This window comes from Pseudorca crassidens, chromosome 13 (assembly GCF_039906515.1).
Source record: "Pseudorca crassidens isolate mPseCra1 chromosome 13, mPseCra1.hap1, whole genome shotgun sequence".
Taxonomy (NCBI): domain Eukaryota; kingdom Metazoa; phylum Chordata; class Mammalia; order Artiodactyla; family Delphinidae; genus Pseudorca; species Pseudorca crassidens.
This window is the reverse complement of record NC_090308.1, coordinates 77,307,789-77,334,650: the sequence shown is the minus strand read 5'-3', so window position 1 is coordinate 77,334,650 and position 26,862 is coordinate 77,307,789. Positions and strand designations below refer to the sequence as shown.

Below are 26,862 nucleotides of genomic sequence, written 5' to 3'. Positions count from 1 at the left end.
TCAGGTATTAAATTTTGAAGTGACATTACACAGCAAAACTATCTGATGCATAAGGAGTTCATGGTTGCCAACAAAAATAATAATAAAATAAAAATGCTTCAGGGATTAATGCCATTATTTGTGCATTTTTTTTAAGACAGAATTCCCAAGTCCCTTCCTTTTTTTTTTTTTTATGATTTAGTACAATAAAATAATGTTATAGATTTTATTGAAGTTACAAAGTCAGTGAGCAAATCTTTTTTCCATCTACTACTCTGTCTTCATTTCATCTCAGAATAAGACCCAAATAAGTCATTAGGGACCTCTAAGGTGACCTAAGTACAATCAGATGTCATTCTGTAATCTAAATTTTACTCTTTACAGATACCACTTTTCTGACATTAGTAATCTATAGAATATATGAGGAAGATTGAGACCAAAGCCACAGTTAATTACCACCTCTATCAGCAAACTCAAAATAGAGAAGCATTTAAATTTGGGGCCCTCTGTTGTGTAGGTATTTAATAACAATTTCCATTTTTCTAACTGGAAGAAGAAAAAAAACCCTCTAAATCTTAATCAGCATATGTACATGGGGACACTGGATTTTTACATATATTTTTTATATTAACAGTTGACCAAAGCACTTTTTCCTCTATGTGTTTCTCTCAAGTGTTATCTTGAAGTTTTTTTTCTTGAGAAGCTTCATGTAACACATTAAATACATTGTTTTCATAATATTATTGTGAAATGAATTCATTCTTTTATTACACTAGCTATTAGATAACTTCCATGGAAAGGAATTTTAATGGATTATCAATTCCAAATTACACTTGATTTCTGACCTTACAAAGATGACTTATTTATCCTACTTGGGTGGTATCCCCAAAACTACTGGCCAGCCAGATGACTTGAGATCCAAAGTTGTATACATAAGACAAGATTTGGGGAGAAATCTGGGGGAGAATGTCTCTTGAGTGCTACAGTGGGGCAACCTGGTAACAAACTGGAATTCTGATTCCTCCCAGGAGAACCCCTTGGCTGTGGAGTAAGAAAGATGTATTCCCTGAAAAGTCAGTGCCTTCCTCCAGAGCAGTGCCTCTGTTTACGCCCTGCCGAGCCTCAAGGGGACTCTTGAGCTCTGAATTTTAAAAATCAACTCTAGTAAATGAGACCACATCACTTCAATAGCCTCCAAATTCATATACCAAAGACAAAGCAAAGCAGAAGTTCAGTTTATAGCAGGACTTTGCATCGGCAAAGGAGGGCTGCTTTATTCACAGGAAACTGTACACCAGCGTTACAGAAAACATTTCCTGTTGGATTCTGCCTCAGTTTGGCCAGCATATGGCCTGTTCCCTGTTCCATGGCTCCTACCCCCAGGAGCTCTGCCTGGAGAGCAAGGCACTGGCTTAGGGCTCTGCCTTTCTTCCTCCACCAGCTACCAAACCCCAGCTTTGACCTTGCTGCCTGCTGGGGGGTTTATCCTCCTGCAAAAATGTCCGCATTCTCTACACCTTTCAGAAGTAGGAGTGCCTAGATATTGTTTACTTTTAAGGTTCATTTTAAGAAACTGCTTCAGTATTCAGTCCTGTTCCTATCACATTCAGACGTTAATCAGAGTTCTGATAAAACATCTGTTTTAAATAGGAAATCCAATAAACTTCCCCTGTTGATTTGGACTTGTATTCTTCTTTTGGATTCAGCTCGGCTAATTAAAAATACTTCCGCTAATCAGTTCTGTCATTTGCTTCAGGAAACTTTGGAATCAGATGATACAAACTCTCTTGGGGTTTCTCAACCACCTAAGAGTTTATTTGCTTCCTTACAGAACATTTTCCACTCCATCATCAGGCCAAATCTTCCCCTCACCCGCCCCCCCAGGTTGCAGGAGTTACCAATCATCGCAGTTATGATTGGTAGATTTTTTTTCAGGCAAGCTAATTGTTACCTCTCACACAGATTACGGTTCCCCAGATACAAGCAAATTGGAACTAGTTATTTCATAGAGAACATTAATTATAAATAAAAACTAAATGGTGGGAAAATAGCTGAGTACCTGAGCCAAACATGCTCAGGTTCTACTTTTTAGACACAGGTGTTAGATTCTAGATGCTGAGATCAGCTTAGGTTGATCTAAGTCTACGGTGGGTCACAGGATAGCATGGAATATTACATTATGTGTGAAAATTGAGAAGGGCACTGTGTTTTTTAGATAAGGATAATGTTCATCAAATTGCTGTTTTGAGAACTTTGACACACAGGGTTTCTATGTAGAGAGCTCAATATCTCAAATCCTTTGGCCATATTATTATTTTAAAATATTATTTTTAGTCTATGTATGAATATACACTTTGCCCACTTGAAGTGGTTTACTCGTATGAAATCCTGAATAAGGTACTGGGAGAAACTGAAGCCCTGGTTTCATCATTAATAAGATAATGAGACACTCTAAGCATTGGGGGTTTTCTTGTTTTGTTTTTGTTTTCATCTTTAATAAAAGGGATAATTATCGACCTCTAAAGTCTAGTTCATTTCTAAACAGCCCTTGGCTTTGCAATTCTGTCCATCACACATACATATATTAGCACAAGTAGAGAGGCCAAAACTACTTTTACCAGATAAGCAATTAATTATTAGTTCTTAGGAAAAGCATTATGGCAGACTCTTTTAAGTCGCTCACTGAACAAGAGTGAAGCGTCTCACCCTATCACTCTAAGGAGGAATGCCAGAAGCATAAAGGATCATAGCTGAATGCTAAGCCACAAGCCAAGGTAAGGTGGTTTGCCAAAGGTTACACAGCCTTCCTCTGATCTCCTGGTCAGTCCTATGTCAGGAATCTAGTCCGTAGTTGAGCAATCCACCTTCTCTCCATGTTCGCCTTAATATCTGTCCTCAATCTAAATCCTGCTTATGGATGGTGGTGTTTGATCCCTTAAAACGGAAGCCTCTCTGATCTATTTTAGAGGGTCCTTCATGAAACTGAAGAGCGTGACAAATCACCTGGAACTTTTTCTTTCCTGAAGTGCTTTCATGCTCCTCTGGGGGAGTAAGAGAGGATGAGCCATTCATAAATAATTCAAGTACGTTTGTGCTTCACAGGAAGCTCCCAGACCCCCTTAGCTCTCCACACGTGTGATAGCTTCAGAGGCAAGAACTCCCCGGTCCGGGACTCCTGGCTGTTTTGCATCCATTACCTGCCACGGAGCCTTTGGAGGGACATAGCAGTAACTTACACCATCTAGAATGGCAGCACCCGGATTTCCCCTAACTCTGCTCCCTCTTTCCCTCTGTGCTCTCACGCATGATGTGTCAGCACCCTCCTTATCATTCTCACAGGTTTGTATTGCAAACTAAGGAGGAAGCAGGAACACCTCTTTCTTCTCCAACTCCCAGCCGTCCTCTGACTGTTAGTTTTCTTTCTCTACAGTATAAGTACCAAGTTTTTTAGAGCATTTGCTATAAAAATGTAAAAAATGACAGGCTTTAAACCCTGGCTTAGATTCTGAAATAATGGCTTGTCTTGTTCATGGAGGCAAAGTTCTTAAAAGAGATTTTGAACAGAGGACAGAACCACCAGAAGGAAGTGTCGGAGGAAGGGCAACCCAGGGAGAAGAAACAAGTTGAGAGAGTCAAGGGAAGGTGGTCTGGCCACTGTGCGGGGCATTCTGTGGGCCTGGGGGTGGGAGTCCAGGCGAGGGGAAGGGAGGGTGGGGAGGCAGGCAGCCAGATCACAGAGCCTTGAGTGCCGCACCAGGGAGCTGGCTTCGCACGCTGTGGATAACGATTGGGAGGGCTTCAAATGGAGGAGTGAGATGATCAACTTGCACTTTGAAAAGCAAAATGAAAAATGAATCAGGAAACGTTGAGGCTGGAGATTACGGGATCGGTTGGGAGAGTATTAGAGTCATCCAGATGAGAAGTAGTTAGAACCTCCACTCAGGCAGTGATGGGGAAAATGGAGATGTGGGTGCAGCTGCCTCAGGTGTCAGGGGTTTGACAGGGGTACGAGAGACTTGCTGAATGAGTCTCCTTGGTGGGCGAGGGGGAAGGAGGGGCCTGAAGTGGCTTCTGGCTTTCTTGAGTGACTGGGTAGCTCAGGACATTCCTCCTGAGGTGCAGAATTATAGGAGAAGGAAAAAACTTGGAAGAGGGATGGAGGGGTTGTTGAGAATGGCTTTGAGAGGAACTAAGTTGGAGATGTACAGTGCCACGCTGAGTGCATGGTTGGAGATAGAGGTTTGGTCGTCATCAGCGTATGGGAGATAACTGAAGCCATGGGAGTGAATAAAGTAACCAGAATGAGCATGTAGTGTAGGCAAATGGCTTTTGAAAAGATAAGGAGAACAGCAACCCTTAAGATGCATGCACAAGCAACATGGATGGACCTAGAGATGCTCATACGAAGTGAAGTAAGTCAGACAGAGAGAGACAAATATCATATGATATCGCTTATATGTGGAATCTAAAATATGATGCAAATGAACTTATCGATGAAACAGAATCATGTACACAGAGAACAGACTGGTGGTTGCCAAGGGGAAGGGGGTGGGGGAGGGATGGATTGGGAGTGTGGGATGAGCAGATGCAAATGATTATATATGGGATGGATAAACAACAAGGTCCTACTGTAAAGCGCAGGGAACTCTATTCAATATCCTGTGATAAACCGTAATGGAAAAGAATATTATAAAAAGAATGTATATATATGTGTAACTGAATCACTTTGCTGTACAGCAGTAATTAACACAACATTGTAAATCAACTATAGTTCAATAAAAAAAAAATGTATGCATACAATAAAGAGCCGGCAAGGGAGACTGAGGCAGGGCAGTCAGAGAAGTTCAAGGAATCCAGAGGAGATTAGATGTCTCAGTCACAGAGGGAGAGGCGCATAGCCTCACTCTGCTTTCACCCTTACAGAGATCCGGGGTTTATTCTGTGAAAAAACTGACCTAACAAGTTCTGGACCTAGGCACAAGAATGGGCTGAACGCAAGGGAGTGCCTAAACTGTGAGATTCTCCACTTCATCTCCCTGATCTGTTCCCGGAACGCAGGTAGCCTGCCTCAGGAAGGTTACTGGAGGATTTTTCTCTGTAGAAACTACTGGAAGATGCGCTTCGATAGGTAGATAGATAGATAGGTGATAGATAGATAGATAGACAGACAGACAAACAGGTAAGCAAAAGAAGTAGAAGATAAGAAATCCAGGAAACAGAGGATTCAATGTAGGCAATAGGACCACAGCTGAGCAGCAGACGTAAAGGACAAGCGTTCCAGACTAAGTAGGGAAGCAGAGGGTTGAACTAGTAAGGCCTCCAGGGAAAAGTATGAAACTGATGTGCTTAAGTGTTTGGAAAAATTACTCATAGGTGTTTGGTAGATCTGTCGGAGCATCTGGAAAAAATACAGATAGATACATAGAAAAGCACGCAGACGAAAAATTAAAGCAATTATTCTTTTGAAGGGGGAACATGGTACGAGGAAGGAAACATAATCATAGTACACTAGTTGGCTCAGCAGGGAACAATATTTAAATTTACATTGTAAACATATGAACATGAAACATGCTGGCTGCCGGCTGCTCATTTATCAAAAACTGTGTGATGCAGTCATATTGTGAGGATGGGGAAAAGGGAAGGGAGGAGACATGTAAGAAGACTAAATTCTCAAACATCAAACTAATAATGGGAAGAAAAAGATATCCAAAATTTATCAATTTAGAGTGAGAAATAATTTTCTCTAAGGAGTAGAGCTGAGTTTGGAAAGGGGGTGTGAGGTGATGAACAGCTGTTTTCATGTCTTTTAGCACTGGCTTGTATTTTAACTGTATATGAGTTACTTTCACAAAAATAAAGAATAATTAAAGAATCAATGGGAACAGTGGGAGTGGAGGCAGAAAAGGCCGAGCGTTGTGTCAGTGGCTCCACTGGGTAGGCAGGGAAGGGCTCAGGGCGGTAGCTATAGAGGGCTGCATGGCTGAAGGAAAAACTGTGCTGAAACGGAAGAGGCCAGAGCATACTTACATCCTGTGTGGAGGTAACAGGTGAAAAGGAGAAGCTGAAAGAGCAGAGGGTGAGGAGATAACCAAGGATGAGACTGGAGGAGGAAGTATGGGGGAAACACTGACCATCGGCTGGGTTAGGGAGGTTTGGGAATAATGCATCCCTGTTTACTGGGAAGCCCTCTCTGTGCTCATCCTGTTACCTCTTCCTCTCTCTCTCTGCCCTCCTGCTGCCCACATAAACGTGCCCTTCTCATCTAATATCCCTGGGGTTTTCCCAATCAGGAAAGTTTTGCTCTCTCCCCAGTATTCCAAATCTATGAAAGGCATGAGAAATTCAAATCTTTGTGCATCTCTCATTCTTGGGCAGGTTTTTGTTTCCCTGAAATTATACTCTTCCCACACTGCACATCAAAGCTATGTCTTCACTTGTTTCTTAAAGACATTCAACTAAGAGATCCGGTAACACCCTACCCTTAAGGAGTACACTAAAATCTCCAGACAGCCCAACTGTTCCCCGTTAACCTGTCCTCAATGAAAATATAATAAAGATGCCAGTAGAAACTGAATGACTCTGTTTAAGCAGGTGACCTAGACAGGAAAGTCATTTTCAAGAAATGATCAATACCTTTTGGGCCGTGTCCCATCTTGGAATGTTTCTGGTACCAGGCATGCTACATGGCCACCCTCGTAGAATGTGGAAACAGCCAACACACAAAAATTATTCTCAGGAGGGTAAGACCAGGGCTGCCTCTGTAGCTGTGTGGATGGGGCCCTGCCTGTCCCCAGAGGGAGCCGTCACACTGAAATCTGTGGAAATAGCACCCCTCCCTCCCCAGCACGGGACCTGACAGCAGCTGTTCATAGCTGCCCTAGTGAGACCCCTGCTATTTCACTACACAGTACTGTTTCAGGACAGGGAAAAGACTCTAACTTTTTCATCCCATTCACTCTTATAAAAGCACATGAAACTGCATCTTAAAAACATGTTATACTCACACATAGAAGCCGGAGTAGGAGTGCATTGAATCCTCCACCTCCAGTCCTTGGTGGCTTTCATTTCTAATATGCAGTTTAAAACCAAGCTAGCCAATAAATGTGGCGTTGGTTCTAAAATTACAAAGGAAAACTGCCACGGCAGTCGCACTTTATCATTTCTGAAAAGTGAATATGTGTCGTGCCGCCAAGTTTTCTTAGCGGTTGTCCTCTGCAGGTGGCTGTATTCCAAGATCCAGATGTATAAACATCCTGTCCACTCACGGTTAAGCTCTTACAGCCTCTCCCTGCAGATGGAATGAGCTTCCAGGCAGAACCGACATAAGCATGGTGTGAGCAGGTAAAAAAGAAAACAGCCGCAGTGACACTCGATTAGGATAAGGGTCACTGAAGAATGGCAGGTAGTATAAAACAGAACAGTGTTTCGTTCTCCTGACGCCTTCATTTGCTCAAATACAGCATGTACAGTAACACCGAATAGCCTAAATGCCAGGGAGGCATTTGAAAAACAGTGGAGCGTCCTTGTTTCTGAAAGGGATAATGTCCACTTTACAAAAGGGGGGAAATTCCCTTTCAAAAAGACACGAGTCAGTATTCGAAATGGCAAGATCTGTTGTTTAAACTTGTTCAAAATCATATTTCATAAAGCCTTTTTTTCTCAGTCTCCCTCTCCTTCCGCCTTGAAATTCCATTATTAGGGCATGTCTCCCGTAGTTGCTCAATATTTTAAAATATATTTGCTGAGAACTGAGCTGTAGGCAACAGTGATCTGATTAAGTACATGTGAATATTGTGAGGGGTCTATCTCCCTCATCCACAATTTGAGCCCAAGTTCTACAAGGGACAGGAAGAACAGTGTGGAAAGAACTCAGAGGACAGTCTCTATACCATGAAGCACGGTGACTCCCGGGCTAAAAACCAAACATGTGTCTTTAAAAAAAAATCTACCTTTTACCAAATAGCAGGACTATTCAATGATTCTGGAAACTTCACAATTTAGAAGTAGAAAATAGCAACCTGTAACTTAATACTCATTGTGTTATTGTGAAGTTCACCCAATTGCCTCAAAGATTTCGACAAAGGTGCTGCCTACTTGAGACCTCAGATGCTAAGCTGGGGGTTATCAGCCTTGAGCTCATTTGTGGTTATTTGACTACCAAGCACCATGTCCACGTCAACATGGTTAATCTTCTCACAGACACTGGCGTTCTGCATTCACACACTCTTCATGCTTATGAAAACATGCTTAAAATTAACAATGATACAAACACAGGTAATAATAATACACTTCACCACACCACACACACACACACACACACACACACACACACACAATCATGAACTGGTTCTATACTTGCAAAGTCAAGTCCACACTTGACTGTGAAAATGTTTCAATTCAATTAAGCTGTGCATGATGTCATTTTATTTCTTGGCAACAATGTATCAAAATTTACTGTCGCTATTTTCTATCCATTACAACCTCTCTTGAACTATAAAGGGCCATTTGGCAGCTCTATTCAAACTGCTCCACAATTTAAATCAGTTGCACTCTTGAATAGAGCATGAGTCTGACATTAATGGTTCTAAAATTCCAAAATCTTTACAATACACACTCACACAAATCAGTAAAACTCTGTTTTTAGTATTCCATATTTTGTTTCCATTTTATTTCACATTAAAATTGTTTCCTGAAATCGTCTCAGAGGCTTTTGTTTCTGCAAAACCTTAGAGGTCCAGGCCCTGTGATAACTAGGAGATGGGTTTTGTTTGGGGGGTTTTATTTGTTTGTTTGTTTCCAGCACATGAAGCAAATTTGGAATCTGATAGAGGCCAATGACAGTTGTTAACCTGTTTCCTGTTTCCTCAAAGAGTTTTTGAAAAATCAATTATGGTGGAACAAAGCCTATTATATTTGATTTACAATTAGGAGCCGGCTTTGGCGAGGCTGTGATCCAGCCCCCATATCTTACTGATTTAACTAATGGGTCCACTTTCTAGAAGCAAAACTGGGTCTAGAAGTCGGGCCCTGCCTCGGGCCCAGCACCCTCCGCAAAGCACACAGCACACGGTAGTTTTGCTGGTTAGTTCTGTTCCCCAGCATCAAAACAAATCCACAAAATAGGAAAGACACGTGGCTATTAGTTGATTATTTTATGAACAAGATATTGAAAACTTAAATTAGTACATGTAGAGAGTTGGCACGAACAGAGGGCAGCAGTAGCATCTGCACGACATACCCCCTCCGCCACTGCCCTCAGCCCTTCCCCCCTCCAGGAGAGGTAGCGCTGCCGGCTGCAGATTTCTTCAGCTCTATTTTCATAGACTGAGTCTCAGCTCGAGGCTCGAATTTGGTCAGATTTCCTGCTCCTGGGGCTGCCACTACTGCCTTTCCTGCTTTCATACCTTTTGACATAGGAATGCGGGTGGGTGTAGGCCGCTGGGATGACCCGTCTTGTCCCGACTGTAAGAGAGAAAATACAGAAACGCAAGGGCAATGTTGGTGAGTTTCCCCCGGAAATGCCATCAGTCTGCGCATAAGCAGGGTTCTTGCCACAGAACTACCCGCAGAAGACCCCTCTCCAGATCAGATTATCGTAAGCAAGTTGGAGTTGGTGTCTAGTCCACTTCAGTCGCCCCCCTTCCCCTCTCCCGGAACATCTGTGCACCCTTCGTTCTCTTCTCAAGCCCCTGACCTACCTCCTCTACCCTTACTGAAGACAGCCTTCACTCCTACTTCACAGAGAAGCTGCAGGACACCCTGCGTATACTCAGGCATCTTTACTCCTACTGTCCCCCAAATCACCTCACTTGCTTTACATGAAGCAGCTCTCCTTTCCCCTCCTAAGGAGGCCAGATCTTCTCTTTTTTGTATTGTCACTGCTGACCACACCCCTTTTTTTTTTTTTTTTTTTTTTTTTGCCATGCCGCATGGCATGCAGGACCTTAGTTCCTCGGCCAGGGATGAACCCGTGCCCCCTGCAGTGAAAGCTCGGAGACCTAACCACTGGACTGCCACAGAATTCCCCCACAGCGCCCTTCTTGAGGTGCTCCTAAAACTCTCCTGCTGTGATTTCTTACTTGGGTCTCACCCATCCCCCTCCTGTCTCTGCCGACTCCTTTTCACTCTGGCGCTGGCTCCCGGTTCCAGCTTGCCTGCCTTCTAAATGTGGGTGTCACCATGCTCCATCCTTGGCCCTCTTTTCATTTTTCACATTCACCCTGAGAATCGCCTCAGTTGTCACCCACATGTTGCTGAGTCCCAGGACCTCGAGTCTTCAGTGCTCTCCTTAAATGCAGATCCAGATTTCCAGCCGCGTGCTAGACATTTTCAGTGTCCCTCAGGCATCTCAATTATAACAGGCCCCAAACATTACTTAACTTCTCCCCCAAACAGTAGTCCCCCTGAGTTTCTCATTTTATCCACCTCTACAGCCAAGCCAGAAACCTCAGAGCTGCCCTCTGTACTCAGTTTGTCATGAAATCTTCAATTCCGTCTTCAATATATGTCTGTCCTCATTTTCGCTACCACAGTTCAAGCATACGCCATCTCCAGCCTACAGAATTGCAACAGTATCCCCGTCCTCGGGCTCTATTTCCTCCAATTTATCCTTTAAATGGTTTTACAGACATACCTAACACATAAATAATGTAGTTTTAAAAATCATTACCTTGTTTCTGGGTCCCTTTGTCTACTCTCTGAGATTAAATGTCAGTTTCATAAAAAGACCCACACATCTTCAGTATCTGACCCCAGTGTGCCTCTCCTTTTCTGCTCCTGCATTTTGTCTCCAGCCCCAGCCGCTGCAGCGCAAAGGGACGGCTCACCTTCCCCAACGAGCCAGTTCCTCACATCGCCATCACCATCGCCATCGCCGCGCCTGTGCACACGCTGCCCTCTCTCTGCATCTGTGAAGACCTCTTCCCCCGGCGAAGCCTTCTCTGCTTGTTCCTTTGTACATACCCCTCTCACAGAACCACTAAGGAGGTTTCAATCCTGCCTCTCCCACTAAGAAGAACTTCAACACGTCCTCTTTACAGTCGGCACCTAACCCCATGCCTAAAGTGCTGCTAATGGTCAATAAATGTTGAATAAATGCACAAATGAACTAACCACACTATTCGATTTCTAAGAGGGGTATTCCCAAACTTTTTGTTGCCCTTGATCTTATGGGATCTGATATAACTGAAGTATGTGAATCATCATTTAGGCCTTAGCAATCTTAGACAGTTGTTCTGAAATCCTATTGGTGTAGGGGCTTTAGTCAGTAATCCAAAGTGTTGCTGCAGAAGGGAAGCTTGACCTGACCCTTAAGATGGGAATAAGATGTTCCAGCAGAAGATCTGCTCTAAATTACAACAATTACACCTCCACTAGCTTTTATAAAAATCCAAGCTACGCTGTGTTGCTTAAATAAAAGCAGCATTGAACCATTTGAGAAGGGTGAGCAGTGCTGAATGCTATTCAGCTCCCATGGAGCCGATAACAAAAAGCTTCACTGGCAAAGCAGTTAGTGAGTAATTCACACTTTGGAGCCTGTCTTGGGTCTATGCTTGTGCACAGAGAATTAAAGTAAATTATAGTGAAGATATGGGAAAATGAGCCACAGTTTCTATACTTAAATAATAAGCTTCCTCTCCTTCTTAAGAGTTTCTAATATATGCTGCAGAATTTATTCAGAGATTGGGAATCATAATTTCTAGTCTATTAGTTTAAACTAATATCTAAGTAGTGCATGTTCTTCTATAATTTCATCTACCAGTTGTCTTCAATAAATGAAGAAAATCACTGGATGTATTTTGAAAAATAGAATTTATTTTTAAGTTCTGGCTTTTATACTTTGGACATGCTTTTTTATAACCCTTCATTTAGCCTCCCAGCTGGTATTAACTAAATATTTATCGAGCACCTGCTCTCTGCACGATACTATTAATACAATGTACTGTTTAGAAATATAAACTCACTTCTTTTTTACTTTAAAAAAACGTTTTGGATATAATAATCTTTTAATCTTACTTTTCGAATAAAGTATGACTATGACCATATGTAAATGTATTTTAAATATTTTAGGTTCTAGAAATATAACCCAGGAATAGTTTATTTATTTATTTATTTTTATTTTTTGGCTGCATTGGGTCTTAGTTGCTGCAGGCGGGCTTTCTCTAGTTGCGGCGAGTGGCGGCTACTCTTCCTTGCAGTGCGAGGGCTTCTCACTGTGGTGGCTTCTGTTGTTGCGAAGCACGGGCTCTAGGCACGCGGGCTTCAGTAGTTGTGGTGCTCAGGGCTCAGTAGCTGTGGCGCACGGGCTTCGTTGCTCTGCGTCATGAGGGATCTTCCCGGACCAGGGCTCGAACCCGTGTCCCCTGCATTGGCAGGTGGATTCTTAACCACTGCGCCACCAGGGAAGCCCAACCCAGTAACGGTTTTAATTATTTTCTGCATATTGACCATTTCTCCCCAGTCTCCATTTTTCAAAATACTGTAAACATAAAAACCAAATTTTAAACCTCATTATTCCCATATGCTGACACTGCAAGAGGCCATCTTTGCAAGGATTTTTGGAGTCTCCATAATTGATGTGAAAGAAAAATTATCCCTCATAATTGGCACAAATTCATAAAGTACTAGGCCACTTTTTACTCCTATTTCTTGATGTAGACAGTCCCCTAGGAAACAGCTCGTAGTGGGTTCGGGTGGAGCCGAGGCACGTGCTTTTGCTGTATTTTGGGCACTGCGTTGTTTTCACTCCCCCCGCACAGCCCCGCGCCCCCCGCCTTGGCGTGAACTTTGCAGCCCCCTCTACTCACCACTGACTGGGTTCCTCTGGCCGATGAGGTCGTGACCGGTGTAATGGTGATGGTGCTGGTCACTTTGCTCGCGCCAGGGCGAGGCGAGACGTGGCTCCTGGGAGAGCGAAGGACTGTGCCAGTGGACACCTCCTTCTCCGCGGCCACGCTGACAGGTCGGACAGTAATCACCGGGCTTGCTCCCTCAGCCACAGTCCCAGGGGCGCGCTTAAACTGAGAACCTAAGTGAATGTGAATTTTATTGTCTTCCGTGGTTATGATATTGGCATTGGAGTTGTACTTCCGGACTGGGGCTGGCACAGTCTGCTTCTCCGGGGTGACCTTGAGGACCGTCCTTCCCACGGGCACTTCCTGGGATTCGGAAGGGACGGTGATGTCCGCCGGGGCCGCCGATGTGGACACGGTCATGATCTGAATGGGGGACGTGGGCCTATCCGCAAACGGCCCTCTTCCGCTTTCTGGTGTCTTCTCTCTGGAGAAGGTAGTAATTGTGACTGGGGACATGGCTCGCTCTGCGCTGAGAGTAGCATCTCCGCTTTTCTGTTTCTGAGACATGACATTTGGTGACGGGATAATGGTTATCCTCGGTTTCTGATTCCCTAGGGTGGGAATGACGGTGGTACTGGAAAAAAATTCTTCCGCCGTGGGGCTCGTAATCTCCAAAGTGGCAGTGCTGTTCTCATGGTCCGGCGTCACTCGAATGTGCAGGGGCTGGCCCTGTTTGGGCGAAAGAACCAGCTCTCCTGGGTGCCCCGGGCTGGAACCGGCTCGAGGCCCCTTCTCTTGAGTCACCGGGGGCCCATTCTCCCTTTTCCTCATCCATGGAATCCAAGACTTCCTCATGGTGAGCTCGTTGGCCGCGGGAGGATACCTGTCTAGGACAGAGGAACGTTCCACAGGTTTCTTCAGCCCCACCTGTCGAAGGTTACTCATGATATGGTTTTCTTCTTGAAAGGACTTGCGTATAAACACTGCTGGCGTGTCCTCCTCCGCCGCTTCGCTGCCGACCGCATCCGTCTGGACGCCGGTGGACGTCACGGGGACATCCACCATCCTCCTCCCGTTCACGCTGGGTCGGAGAGCGCGGCTGTACCGCTTGGACAGCTCCAACTCTTTGGTCAGATTGAGGACCTCCTGCCCCATGTTCTTGTTCTTATTTTCTTCTTCCATAAATCTTTGCTGAAGGACAGAATAATCCACTTGGAGCTGAGAAAGCTGATCTTCTTTGTTCATCAATTCATGAATCTTCTCTTTAAGGGCTTGGACTTCTGCTTTTAAGTCTCGACTTTTAGCTTCTTCCAGCCGAAACCTGTGTCTCAGTTCAGCTTCCTGGCTCACCGCCTCACCTTTCTCTATTGCTTTATTCTTGGCGATTTGGTGTTTTATCTCCTCCAGCTGCTGAGAGAGGAAGTTGGCCTTATCCTGCTCGCTTCTAAACTTCTGCTCCAGCTGGCCGTACTCATCTTCCGTCTTCATCAGATCCCCTTCCACCACCTCCAGTTGCTGGAGACGTTTCTTCAGTCTCTCGATTTCAAGTGTTAGCTCCTTAATTTTGTTACCTTCTGGGCAGGTGAGCTCAGGTCCTTTTCGAGACCTTCCTCTTGTTATTTCTCTCTCCACCTCTTCTATCCCATCAAGTCTCTTCTTTAATAAGTCAACACTGCAGCTTAATTCAGAGGATTTTTCTTCTTCACTTTTCAGTTTGCCTATTAACTCATCTCTCTCTTTTGTCAAATTGTATACCTTTTCCTCCATTTCGGATTTCAGTTTTAAAAGCTTCTTACTTTCTTCGATGAGCTTTTCCGTCACATCCATAACCTTGCCTTGTTCCACCTTAAAATTTTTATTGAGTCCATCCACTTTTCTCTCTTCTTGCTTTATTTTTTCCATCATGTTTTTCCTTTCATCAACCAGCATCACGGTAAAGGACTTCAACTTTGTCAGATCGTCTTTCAGGCTTAATTCAGCCTTTTCCAATCGACTTTCAGAACATTCCAGTTCTTTAACCCGACTCTTGACTACCTCCAACTCATTGAGCAGGTCCTTGGTTAAGTTCTTTTCTTTCTCCAGATTTAAATGCAGCTGGGTGCACTCTGATTTACTCTTGCTGAATGCTTCTTCCAACTTCTCCAGTTCAGACATTCTCACCTGTAACTTCTCGACTTCAAGTCTGAGCTCTCGGCTATGGTGCTCCTCCTCCTGCAGCTTCTTCCTCAGCCCCCTGCACTGGGATTCGGTTTTCGTGATCTCCTCATCTTTACCCTCCATCTCAAGTACGCGCTTCCGAAGCTTTTCCACCTCTGCCATGAGACTGGAGTTGCCACATTCCCCTTTGGCAATTTTATCTCTTAGCTCCTGAAGTTCTACTTCTGCCTTTTGAAGATTTTTGTTGGTCTCTTCCAGCTCCTCGATTCGTTGAGTCAAGCCAACCAGCCTAAGTCTGAGCTGCCTGTTGTGAGACTCCTGATTGGCCAACTTAGCGCTCATCTCTTCATGCTCCTGGGAAAACCTCGAAGCCTTGTGTTCAAAATCCACTTCCAACTTGAGCAATTTCTGCCTGTCTTCTTTGGATTTAGAAGTGATGGCTTTGAGCTTTTCTTCCTCTTCCCTCAGTCTCTGAGTCAGGTCCTGTACTTTCTGGCTTTGCAGGCCAAGTTGCTCGATATGCATCTGCCTTTCATCCACCAGCATGAGTGCAAAGGACTTGAGTTTCACAAGCTCATCTCTCAGTTTGTTGAGCCGCTTAGCATTTTCCTTTTCTTTGCGGGCTTGGTAAGCCTTTTCTTGTTCAAGGAGTTTTTTCAACCTAGAAAACAAAATATATTAAAACATTCTATTTTATTGCATTAAACTTTATATATTATATCATATATAAATATTTCATATTTAATATTTCATAATTAAAAGATTAGTCCGCAAATAAGTTTCTCTTAGGTATTACATAAAAACAAAATAAAATGCTGTTACAATAAATCCCTTATCAATTACTGCAGGATGAAGGTTTAACAAATAGCCATTAATGAAGCTAATCAGAAGGCAGGATGCTGGCTACCAGTACTGAAGGGTAGCGACTAAAAGGGGGCACGAAGAGGGCTTTTCAGGTACTAGTTTCTGTTTCATAATTTGTGTGCGCAGGGCGTTAGCGATGGGAAGAATAGGATGAATTGTGACAACTTTGCAAAAGATAACGTGGACTTTGTGACTGCTTACTAACTGGTAGGAAGGGAGAGAGAGAGAGAGAAAAACATGACTTCAGTGATTTGGGTCTGAATAATTGCAAACAGTAATACTTTTAACAGAAACAGGAAAAACAGGTGAGAAAGGGTATTGGCAGATATTGAGAACTGAAGCAACAGCAAGTTGAAAAGTATACCAGACGATAGTTAACAGTACTGTACTGTATACTTAAAATTTTTTAAAGAGGGTAGATCTCATGTTAACTGTTCTTACCATGATTGAGACAAACAAACAAATAAATAAACGTGCCAACAATTAGAAATGTAGTGCTCTGAAAATAAGTCCTATAAATTTTACAGGTCATATACACCTTAACCCATAGCCTTAATGCCTCCCCACTGTCTCTACTCCAGTCCAAGTACTCAACATCTGCTGATAATTCTGCAACAGCCTCCAAACTGGTCCCCTCACAACCTCAGCTGTGCCACTTCCTAGCTGTATGATCTTGGCGAAGTTATATAACCTCTGTGTATCTCACTTTTCTCACTTATAAATTGAGCATCAAAATAGTAGCTAATTCATAAGGTTTGTCTGAGGTGCATATCAGTTAATATATGGAAAGCACGTATAACAGTGCCTGGCCCATAGTAAGTGTAGCTAAAACTACACTTTATATTATAAATGTATAATTGTATTATTATTATGTTTATGTTATCATTATTATTATTACTACTTACTCTCACCCAAATTCTAATATAATCATGTCACTCCTGGTAAATGGAATATTTATAAATGGCATATTTCCTGCCACGTCAATAAACAAAGGGTGTCACAGTCATCAAAAACTGCAGCCCTCCAACGTGAGCCAGTGAGCCCTGAGGAAACTCAGGGCTGAAAAGAATACCTGCCATCTAGCAGCCGTCAGACTGCAGCCACTCCCTGAAGTGAGCCCTGAGGAAACTCAGGATGTGCAAATACAGGATACTGGCCCTAGGTAGCTGAGTTGCCTATCAAAGGAATGATTTCAGTGAGCCCAGACTCTTGCATCTTCCCATACACAGAAAAGCGCTACATTCCTTAACCTGAGATACCTGGTTTTCTTTAATTAACAATAATCTTTTAACGTTCCGACTACCTGCCCTTTTGTTGCAAAACTCCTATATGTCCTGGCTCACCCCTCGCCTCCTTGGAGCAGTTTCTCAGTTATCTGAAACGCTGTCTCGGGGCTGTAGTCCACATTTTGCCCCCAGTAAAGCTTAATTTGCAACTCTCACGTTGTGCATTTTTTTAAGTCAACACTCCCATGGCTTCCTATTGCTTTAAGAATAGAGGCATGAAATCCATAACAAGGCCCAGACTGATGTGATTCCTGACCACCTGGGCAGGTTGATCTCAAGCTGATCTCACCTGTTATCTAAGCTCCACACATTCCTCAAATATGCTGGACCCTCTGCTTAGAAGTACCTCCCTGCTCTTCCTTTCTCTCTGACACACACACACACACACACACGTGAACATATCTGGTTGACTTTTTATCCTTTGAGTCTCACTCAAATGTCACTCCCTTCAGGAAGCCTTCCCTGACCAAACTGACTAAGTCAGAGCCTCTTAGAAACTCTCATAATACCCTGCGGTCTTCTTTTTTAACACTTACCAACTTATAAGTTTTTCATGTCTGCCTACCTCTGTTCATGACAGTTCTGTGAGAGTGGGTGCCAGGTCCTTGTTCACCCCCTAGCACAATGCCTGGCACATAGGAGGTGCTCAAGAAATATTGACTGAATGGATAAATGGAAGAAAGAACAAATAAATAAGCTTGAGCTAGAAATACAGCTCACGCCACCTACACAGGGCTGTGTGAACTAAAGTCCTTACAATGCTGAGCTGAGGATAAATTTTTGTCGAATGTATGTCATGGTTGTTACTAGGCCAGTAATTGGATATTACTAGTGGCTATTAGACAATGAATGTGTCTGATCTCATTAGCAATGCCCTCTCTTAAAGAATATGGTCATCCTAGTCATCAGCTCTGGGAGAAGAGGAGTTTCTCTTAAGTGGGAAACCTCACATGAGAGAGGGAGCCTTCTCTGTGTGGACTGGAAAGATATCCTAATGGTCTGTCTATCCTTAGTTCTGGTGGATGAACAACATTTTTATCTACCTTTCCAGTCAATTTGGCATTCCACTTTCAGGTGTTTTTTTTCTTCTTCCCCCATATCTAGAAATCCTCTTTTTTTTACATTAAACAAGCATTCAGAAGCATTATCACATCATTGTGCAACTATACACAAAGCATAATGACTATCGCACAAACAATTTTCTAATAGTTACAATTTCACTTTGTGCTTTAAACACTTAATTTACTGTACATTATGGGACATTTCCATGTAATTATGCTATTGAAGGAGCAAAATAAGAGGATTTTGGTGTTCTGACTGTTATGATGTACACATTTATCAAAACTCATCAAAATGTATAATTAAAATTGGTGAATTTTTTAATATATAAATTATATCTCAATTTTAAAATAGATTAAGAAAAATAATATTAAAAGCCCTGCAAAGTGTTCTAAGATGTCAGATAAAGGGAGAAAAGTTGTAAACAAATATAAAAGAGGGGCTTAAAATATGATTGAAAACATAAAATAGCTTATTCATCTTAAGGCAGAAAGAGGTGAAAGCAGAAGTTGTAAAAATAAAGAGAAGACAGCTAACTTTTTCAGGTGGAATTCCGGCTGACGAGAAAACTTGTTCCAGGAAAATAATGTTTCAGGTATGAGAAAACCTTGAGTCCTAATATTATTTCAAGAGGCTCGTAAAAGCCCACTCCAAACTCAAGTATTTACTAGTACTTAATTTTTAAAAAAATAAAGGATAGGAAGAAAGGTATTTTGATAATAAAACATTTTATTTACCAACTATCTGTCATATCCTAGGCTGTGTATTTTATTATTTCATTTCATTTTCATAACAACACTTGAGCAAGGCATTACTATGCCATTTTACAAATAAGGGAGTCGTTTGCCCTAATCATGGGAACTGGACTAAGAAGGGGCAGGTTGGGATTTTGGACCAGATCTGTTTGACCACAGTGTGCTTTTAACAATGCTATTCCTCAAACAGGTATTGCTTGAACAGCTGAAATTCACAAGACTTTGTGTTTGTTTAGATTAACTTCATCTTACTTACTTACACCTATCCTTCTGGAATTGTCAAGATCCTCCTTGGACTGTTTTGTCACCCAATATATCAGTTTATATGTAGCATTGTGTCAATGGCAACACAACCCCAGTGATTAATAGAAAGACAGGTCAATGTACAGAGCCCTTCAAATACAGTCAAGCTCTCCCTGCTGCTGACTTCAACCCATTCAGCAGCAGGGACGTTGTCATCAGTCACTCATGAGCCCGCGGGGCTGTTAGTCATTATCTCTCTGAGCTCCCAGCCCTCCCTTGCACCTGTTCCAACCACATCCTCCTCACATCAGTCAACTACAACCAAATTCTTCCAGATGCTTAGGCCCCAGATCTAGAGTCATCCTTGAGTTCTGTCCTTCTCTCACAAGCCCACATTCAGTTCTTCGATAAATCTTGTCAACTCTACCTTCAAAATACATCTTGAATCCAATTACTTATCATCTCGCTATTGCTCTTACCCTGGCCCACGCCACCGTCATCCCTTATCTGTATTATTGCAATAGCGACCTAACCTGACTCTCAACTTCCACTTTTGCTCACCCTCATCTGTCCTCTGCCCAGGAGTCAGCGTGATTTAAAAAGGGTGAATCAGCTCGGTGCTTTGTGACCACCTGGAGGGGTGGGATAGGGAGGGTGGGAGGGAGGATGACGCAAGAGGGAAGAGATATAGGAATATATGTATATGTATAACTGATTCACTTTGTTATAGAGCAGAAACTAACACACCATTGTAAAGCAATTATACTCTAATAAAGATGTAAAAATAAATAAATAAATAAAAAGGGTGAATCAGATCCCGTCATTCCTCGGCTCCAAGCCCAAATCATCACAATGGCCTAAAAGGCCCCACGTCATCACTCTTTTCCTCCTACTTCTGTGACTTTATCTCTTAAAACTCTTTCTTTTATCTTTGAGATATTCTACTAGATCACTGCTTCATTTCCTTCAAGTCTTTGTACAATCATCCCCTCTCAGGGAGGCCTGCTTTGCCAACCTTATTTGTCTTGTGCATTTCATGGTAGAACTTCCTAATTTCTTCTTCTGCTGTCTTTTTCTCCAGAGCACTTATTACCATCTAATACACTATACATTTTACTTATTCCTTTTTTTTTAATTGACTGTCGTTCTTCTCTAAACTGTAAACACCTTGATAGGTGGGTTTTTGTGTATTTTATTCACTGCTGCAGCCGCAGCACCTAGAATGTGGCCGATGGTGAGCTCTTTCCACGTGTGTTGAAGATGATCGCAAAAGGCCTTCTCAAAAGTCTTGCTGCAATTCGAATGTGCTCGGCCAAATCCTTAACTTCTTTGTGCCTCTGTTGTGAAGACTAAAGCAAACAGCCTCTGTAAAGTGCTTAGACAGTGGCCAGCCCACAGAATGTTCTCAGTAAATGCCATCCGCCAGTGCTGTTGGTCACACCTCTTCTTGTTTACTCATTTGACAATCATTTACTGAACACTTACTTTGTGCGGGGCACTCTGCTAGGCATATAAAGTTAAAAAAAGACACAGTTCTTGCCCCTAAGGCATTTACTCTCTAAAGATGAGAACAATTAAACCAATACAGGGAACAAAGACATGCAGAGGAAGCATCTACCTCTGTGGGAAACCAGAGGAAGGACTGCTAAGTCATATCAGGGGAGTGTAGTCAGGGAGGCTTCTAGGAGGAGGTGACTCTTAACCTGCGTATTAAAAGCCAAGTAGGATCTAAGTAAGTAGAGAAAGCAGGGAAAGGACCCTCTAGACCAGGGGTTAGCAGTATTGTCTGTGGGCCAAATCTAGATCAAGGCCAGTATCTGGACAGTCCTAGAGCTAAAAATTGTTCTTACATTTTTAAAGGCTTGTAAAACATAACGAAGAAGAAGAGGCAGACACTGTAAGTGGCCTGCAAAGCCTGAAATAGGAGTGTAGTGGAAACAGCACGTAAAAGCACATGTAAAAGACCCCAAAGGTAACTCAACTAAAGTGAAGGGTACCTGTGGGAACAGTGGAAGGAAAGGAGGTTGGAAAGGAAGGCCAAGCAAACAAAGCCCCCAGCGGGCTAAGAGGATGACTCTGAACTTGGGATTCAGAATATGAGGAAGTTCGACAGGTGTGGAGAAGCTGGAGATCAGTTAGGAGCTCCTGAGAAAGCAGGAGTTGAGAAACGGAGTCTGAACTAAGGTTATGTCATTGAATAAAAAGAGAAGGGGGTTCACGTGGTGATATTCAGGAGACAGAAGTCATAGGGTTTGGTAACAGACTGAGTGAGGATGGAGAGGGAGAAATTTGGACAGACTCCACTGCTTCTGGACAGGGTTATTTGTCGGCTGTCAGTGCTTATCACATATAGGCTAATAGAAGAGAAACAGCCTTGGAGGGGATGATCATGATGCTCCAGAAAAGGTATATCGGGACTTCCCTGCCGGTGCAACTGTTAAGAATCTGCCTGCCAATGCAGGGGACACGGATTCAAGCCCTGGTCCAGGAAGATCCCACGTACCGCAGAGCAACTAAGCCTGTGCGCCGCAACTACTGAGCCTGCGCTCTAGAGCCCACGTGCCACAACTACTGAGCCCGTGTGACACAACTACTGAAGCCTGCGTGCCTAGAGCCCATGCTCCGCAACAAGAGAAGCCACCGCAGTGAGAAGCCCGCACACCGCAGGGGAGAGTAGCCCCCGCTCGCCGCAACTAGAGAAAGCCCGCGTGCAGCAACGAAGACTCAACGCGGCCAAAAACAGAATAAAATTTTAAAAAGGCACGTTGACTCTGAGGTTATTGGAACCTACAAGTGAAGTGCTTATTGGTACCCAGGAGTTCAGGAGATGGATCTGGGCCAAAGTTACAGACTGGGAGTGTCCAGTGACGGGTGCAATCTAAAGCCATGAGAGAGGATGAGATGAGTAAGAGGTGTGAGACATCAGAGAGAAAGAGGACCAAGGATAGGAAAAAGACACTGAGATGAGAAAACATCAAGGAACTTAATGAGAGAGGCTGAGCGGGGAGAGCCAGAGAGTCAGGAGGGAGTCCACGCAATAGTGGATTTGCAGACCCCAAGAGGGCAGGAATGGGGCATGTCCATACTGCAATGCTCTGGAGGCACCAAGTGAGAGACAGGAAAATGTTCCTTGTTTTCATTTAAACTCAAATTTAAAGAAAACTTCTTCCATTTGATATGTCAACACGGATATCGACAGCACTTCACTGGAGCAGTTTTAGTGGGGTTAGGGATCAAAATACAAAATAAAGCTTAGCTGAAGAAAAATCAAAGCGGAAAAAAAAAAAAAAAATGGAGACAAGTACCTGAGACTAATGATTTGAGATCTTGATTGTGAAAGGAAGGAGAAACAGGGATGTGGACACAGGACACAGGTAGGGCAGGGTCAACATTTTTAACCTCATATGTATATGAGAGATATTAGCATGTTCCCACTTAACTTTAAAGCTCTTTGTTTTTCTTTATAGAAATAGTCCAGTTAATAAATAATGATAGAATAATAAATAAAGAAGTAATTATACAATACCACCATTTTGCAATCCCCAATAAAATAATGGGTGTGGGCAATGCTCATTAATGTCTCCCAAAAGAGAGACAGCCAGATACTGTATACATATATATAGACCTCCACCCAAGAAATTTTCTTACCAAAAAAATTGAATCTGAATCAGATCAAGCTTCTATAACCATTAGTTTACAGAAAAGACAGGGGCAAGAAACATACTAAATGACACTGTGATGATGCAATCAGAAAAGTCCAAAATGTAGGGGACTATACAGGATAAAAAACCTAGTTTCTTCAATAAATAAATTCTAAGAAAAAAGAATGGGGGAGGGGAAACTATAGATTAAAAGAAAGTTAGAAGACATACCAACCAATTATAATCTGTTTGGAGTCTCGTTCAAATTATTAAAAATAAGACAATTGGAAAAATTACATTAAGGAATTATTATTAAATTTTAGGTGTGATAAAGGATTTTGACAATATTTTTAAAAGAATCCTTACATTTTAGAAATACATATTGAAATATTTATGAATGAAATGATATGTCTGGAATTTACATTACAGTAATCCAGCAGAGTTAGGATAGATGAAACCAGATTGGTCAAGAGTTGATTAATTGTTGAAGTTAAGTGCTGGGTACATAGGAGATCATTACACTATTCTTTTTATTTTGTAGATGTTTGAAATTTTTCATAATAAGATTTAACCCTCTTTTGTAATGTTTAGCTTTTCTCCACCCACGTCTCAGCTAGTTTGGAGTCTGGTCATATTTTCATTTTCCTTACTCTGTGATGTGACTCTCATATTTCCATGATTGTGGGTGAATCTTTCATTCCTTTCCATGTTTATAATTAAGCTTGTTAGAGACTTCTACTTTTTCTTCCTCACTGGGATCTGTTCATTCTTACGCAAACTTATGCTAGAAAAAGCAGCTCATTCTGATCTGTTCCACAGATATTTGTTAATTTAGCTTTCCTTTTAGAGTCTAAAGATAAATTGTTTTGGAGGGGAAAGGGGAAGTGAAAGATTTTTTTAAAACCTCTCCTGGATACCCATCTTTGAGATAAACACCTTCCCTGGAACAGTAGTCAATCCGTGCTCCTGAAGACTCAGGGCCTCGCTGGACTATGTTCATTCTCACTTTTTTTCCTTGAACCATTTCTCCAAATTTCTCAGCATTAGCCCCAGAGCAGCAATCCTCTCTTTGCTTCCCTTGTCACTTGTCACCATTTTAATCCATCAGACCCCATTTGAAACCCTGATGTCATCCTAGGTTTGTTTCTCAGCCAGACCACGCTAAGTTCCCTTCTCACTGTTTCCTTCCCCTCCACTCTTTTTGTACTTCTTCAGCTCTCCCTGTGTGTATGCCTCTCTGTTAAGAGAAAAGGCAGGTTAAAACTAGCAAGGGCATGAGAGTGATTAGAGATGAATGAACCTCAAAAGAGTTAAGCTTTCCTGCAGTTTGAAACCTTGAATCACAATGCATTTTTTCCCAACTAGAGCATATAGTAGAGAACTAAGCAGCTTGGTAACATGATAGGACATGGTTTTACCAGATGACCCAGGAAGAAGTGTTACTCTTTCATAAATCACCTCAGTTCCTCAAGATGGTGACTATTATAATGATTATGCAGAATTAATCTAATGTCCCCAACATACTGTGCAGGGCGGGGATTAGGGTGAAGTGGAGGAGACTGGGTTGTGCAGCTGCAGAGTCAGGTCCTGTTCTCATTTGAAATTTTGATATATCTGTTCATCATGGATTTTTTTGCATTAATTTTAATTTTTAAAAATAGTGCATTAAAAATATTACGTATCTTGATTACTGAGTTTTTTGGCATCCCCTTAAATTTTGCGCCCAAGGCTGAGAGTCTCATTCGCCTCACCCTAGTCCCAGCCCTGGGCACTGAGTGCTAGATAACCATATTTTACATATACAGAAATGGTGGGTCCTTTATCACAGGGCACAGACTTTTTTGAGCTTTGTTTCTGTTTTGTGTTTCTTAGTAGTGGGGATGAGTTTACAAAGCCCTTGTGCACTTTTTTCTTTTCCCCTATTGTGAAGACCAGCAGTATTGTAGGGTCCCTATCTGATCTCAAACTTGTATCACTATCCCACTGTGGTGGGGCCTAGCTCACCTATTCTCATGAAAAAGAACTTGGTGATAAAAATTAAAAGAAAAGAAGTAAACTTTTTGCTAGCGCCTTTTATGAACTGCTTTTATGTCACAAGAGAAGACCCTGAACTTATACACATGATTTCATGTTATAAAACTATACCCTATAAATGTATAAATAATCCAGTAATCTCACTACATTCAATTCAAGAGTATAATCCAAGTAATTCAAATAGCATTCACGCACCTCTCAAGCAGATTATTACAAATGAAGGTTCACTCTCCAGATTTTGAGAGGATTATGTATAATTCTGCTGTAGAATAGGTACCTTGAGGTCTAGTTGTGAAAAATTATAAAACAAGGATATGCATTATGACTCCTCTCTGGGTTAGCCCAACAACAGACAATAAACTAAGCTGATTATGAAACTTAACTGATAGTAATCTATCTTTAAAAGGCACATCTGGCAGCAACTGAAAGCCGTGAAAATCTCGTGGCTGATAATAAATTATTCTTCTTGGAGACTGTGAGATTTCCTACTACCAGGTGAGCTCACGCTCAGTGCTTGCCACGATTTGGTAGCAACCAGACTCCACGGTGAAATACAAATTTAGTCTTCATGAAAATCTAGTAACATGCTAATTTAAATTTACAAATGCTAAATTCAGAAATAAATCACTTACTCTACTACTAGTAAATTGCTCTCAGTCATCGGAGAAATTAAAGTCTGGGGAATTGTTTGTTTTTCACCTAAAACCATTGAAACAACTATTTTTTCCCTGATAGTTTGCTGCCCAACAGGAGACCCTTATCTGAGAATCACTATTTGAGAACAAGCTCTCTAATCAAACACTCTAGTATGAAGCTTCCCGACTCATACAGAATATAGCCATGATTCATTAATTCACTCACTAATTCAACAAGGATGGGTTGAACACTCTACCATTGTTAAATAATGTACTACGTGCTTGGAATTAAAAAAAATTGCAATCCTTTGTAAAAAGTGCTATTTATGCTTTAAATATATGCTACTCCATCCAAGGGTGGAGATGTGATTGGAGGAAGTAATTGCTCAAAGCTTTTGTAACTGTTTTTCCCAGTAGTGTTCCCCCGCTGTCAGGGGGTAGCCCATATGGCCCCTCTGGGAGGCCTAGATAGGGGTTGCCCTCCTCCTTAGGGAACGAGGCCCGTGCAGGGGTGCCTGGCTTGATACGCTGAAGGAAGACTGGATTTCAGCCCCAGTTCTTCCTGGTCAGGGGCTACTACCTGCACAACCACACCCCATGGTCCCACGGGCTCTTTTTTCTCATCCTTTGGGTTTCAGTTCACATGTCTTCTCCCCAGAGAGGCATTCTCTGATTAGCCTATTGAAAACAGCTTCCCCAGCCGCACGCCATCATGGTACCATATTTATTTCTTTTACTGCACTTTCACTGTCTGAAATGATCTGGTTCATTCATTCGTGTACTTAGGTATTGTCTGTCTTTCCACCTCTGCACAGAAGAAAAACGCCATAAGAGCAGAGTCCAGCCCTGAACACCAGCCCCGCCCCCCACCAGCACAGTGCCTAACATACAGTAGGTGCTCAATCAGTATTTGTTCGATGAATGAATAAGCAGAGTCATCCAGATGAAGAATGGGGAAAATGCGGTGCCACGTAAAGGGAAAAGGGTGTGCAGATGCAAGAACACAGGACGTCACTCAGAGCAGCAGTCAACCTCAGGGCACGCGGTAGGAGGTGGGACAATGTCAAGAGGTAAGGCTCCAGTGGAAGGTGGAGGTCAGATGGTCAAGCAGTTTGGATGTCATCCCAAGGAGTCAGGCACCTCCTGAGGATTATACCAAGTTCTCGAAGGACTTTAAGGACAGCGATAATATACAATTTCAATATTAGGACAGTCTGATGACAACATGGTATATGGACTACAGAAAGGGGAGGCTGGAGGCAGGGAGACCCATTATGTAAGTGTTGAAATTTTCCCATGCCAAAAAAAAAAAAAAAAAAGACAAAACTAAGATCACATTGCAACATGAGAAAAGGAGATTATAGGAATAGTTAGGGTGTAGAATTGTCTGGTTTGGGTGAAGGTTAAGGTAGAAA

At 42.5% G+C, this 26,862-nt stretch overlaps 1 protein-coding gene across 3 annotated transcripts in view; it reads right to left on the bottom strand.

The window, feature by feature from the left end:
- Nucleotides 1–26,862, bottom strand: part of FILIP1 (filamin A interacting protein 1) — a 228,793-nt gene that overhangs the window by 6,679 nt on the left and 195,252 nt on the right. For 2 of the 3 annotated variants that reach the window (XR_010933856.1, XR_010933855.1), the window contains 2 exons: nt 12,786–15,591; nt 6,984–9,441 (listed from right to left, as the gene is read on the bottom strand). Coding sequence is in view for 1 of the 3 variants with exons in the window: in XM_067702752.1 (XP_067558853.1) it covers nt 9,384–9,441; nt 12,786–15,591 (2,864 nt within the window). In the remaining 2 variants the exon portion in view is untranslated. The remainder of the gene's footprint in view (nt 1–6,983; nt 9,442–12,785; nt 15,592–26,862) is intronic. The other variant, XM_067702752.1, reaches the window with a different exon arrangement.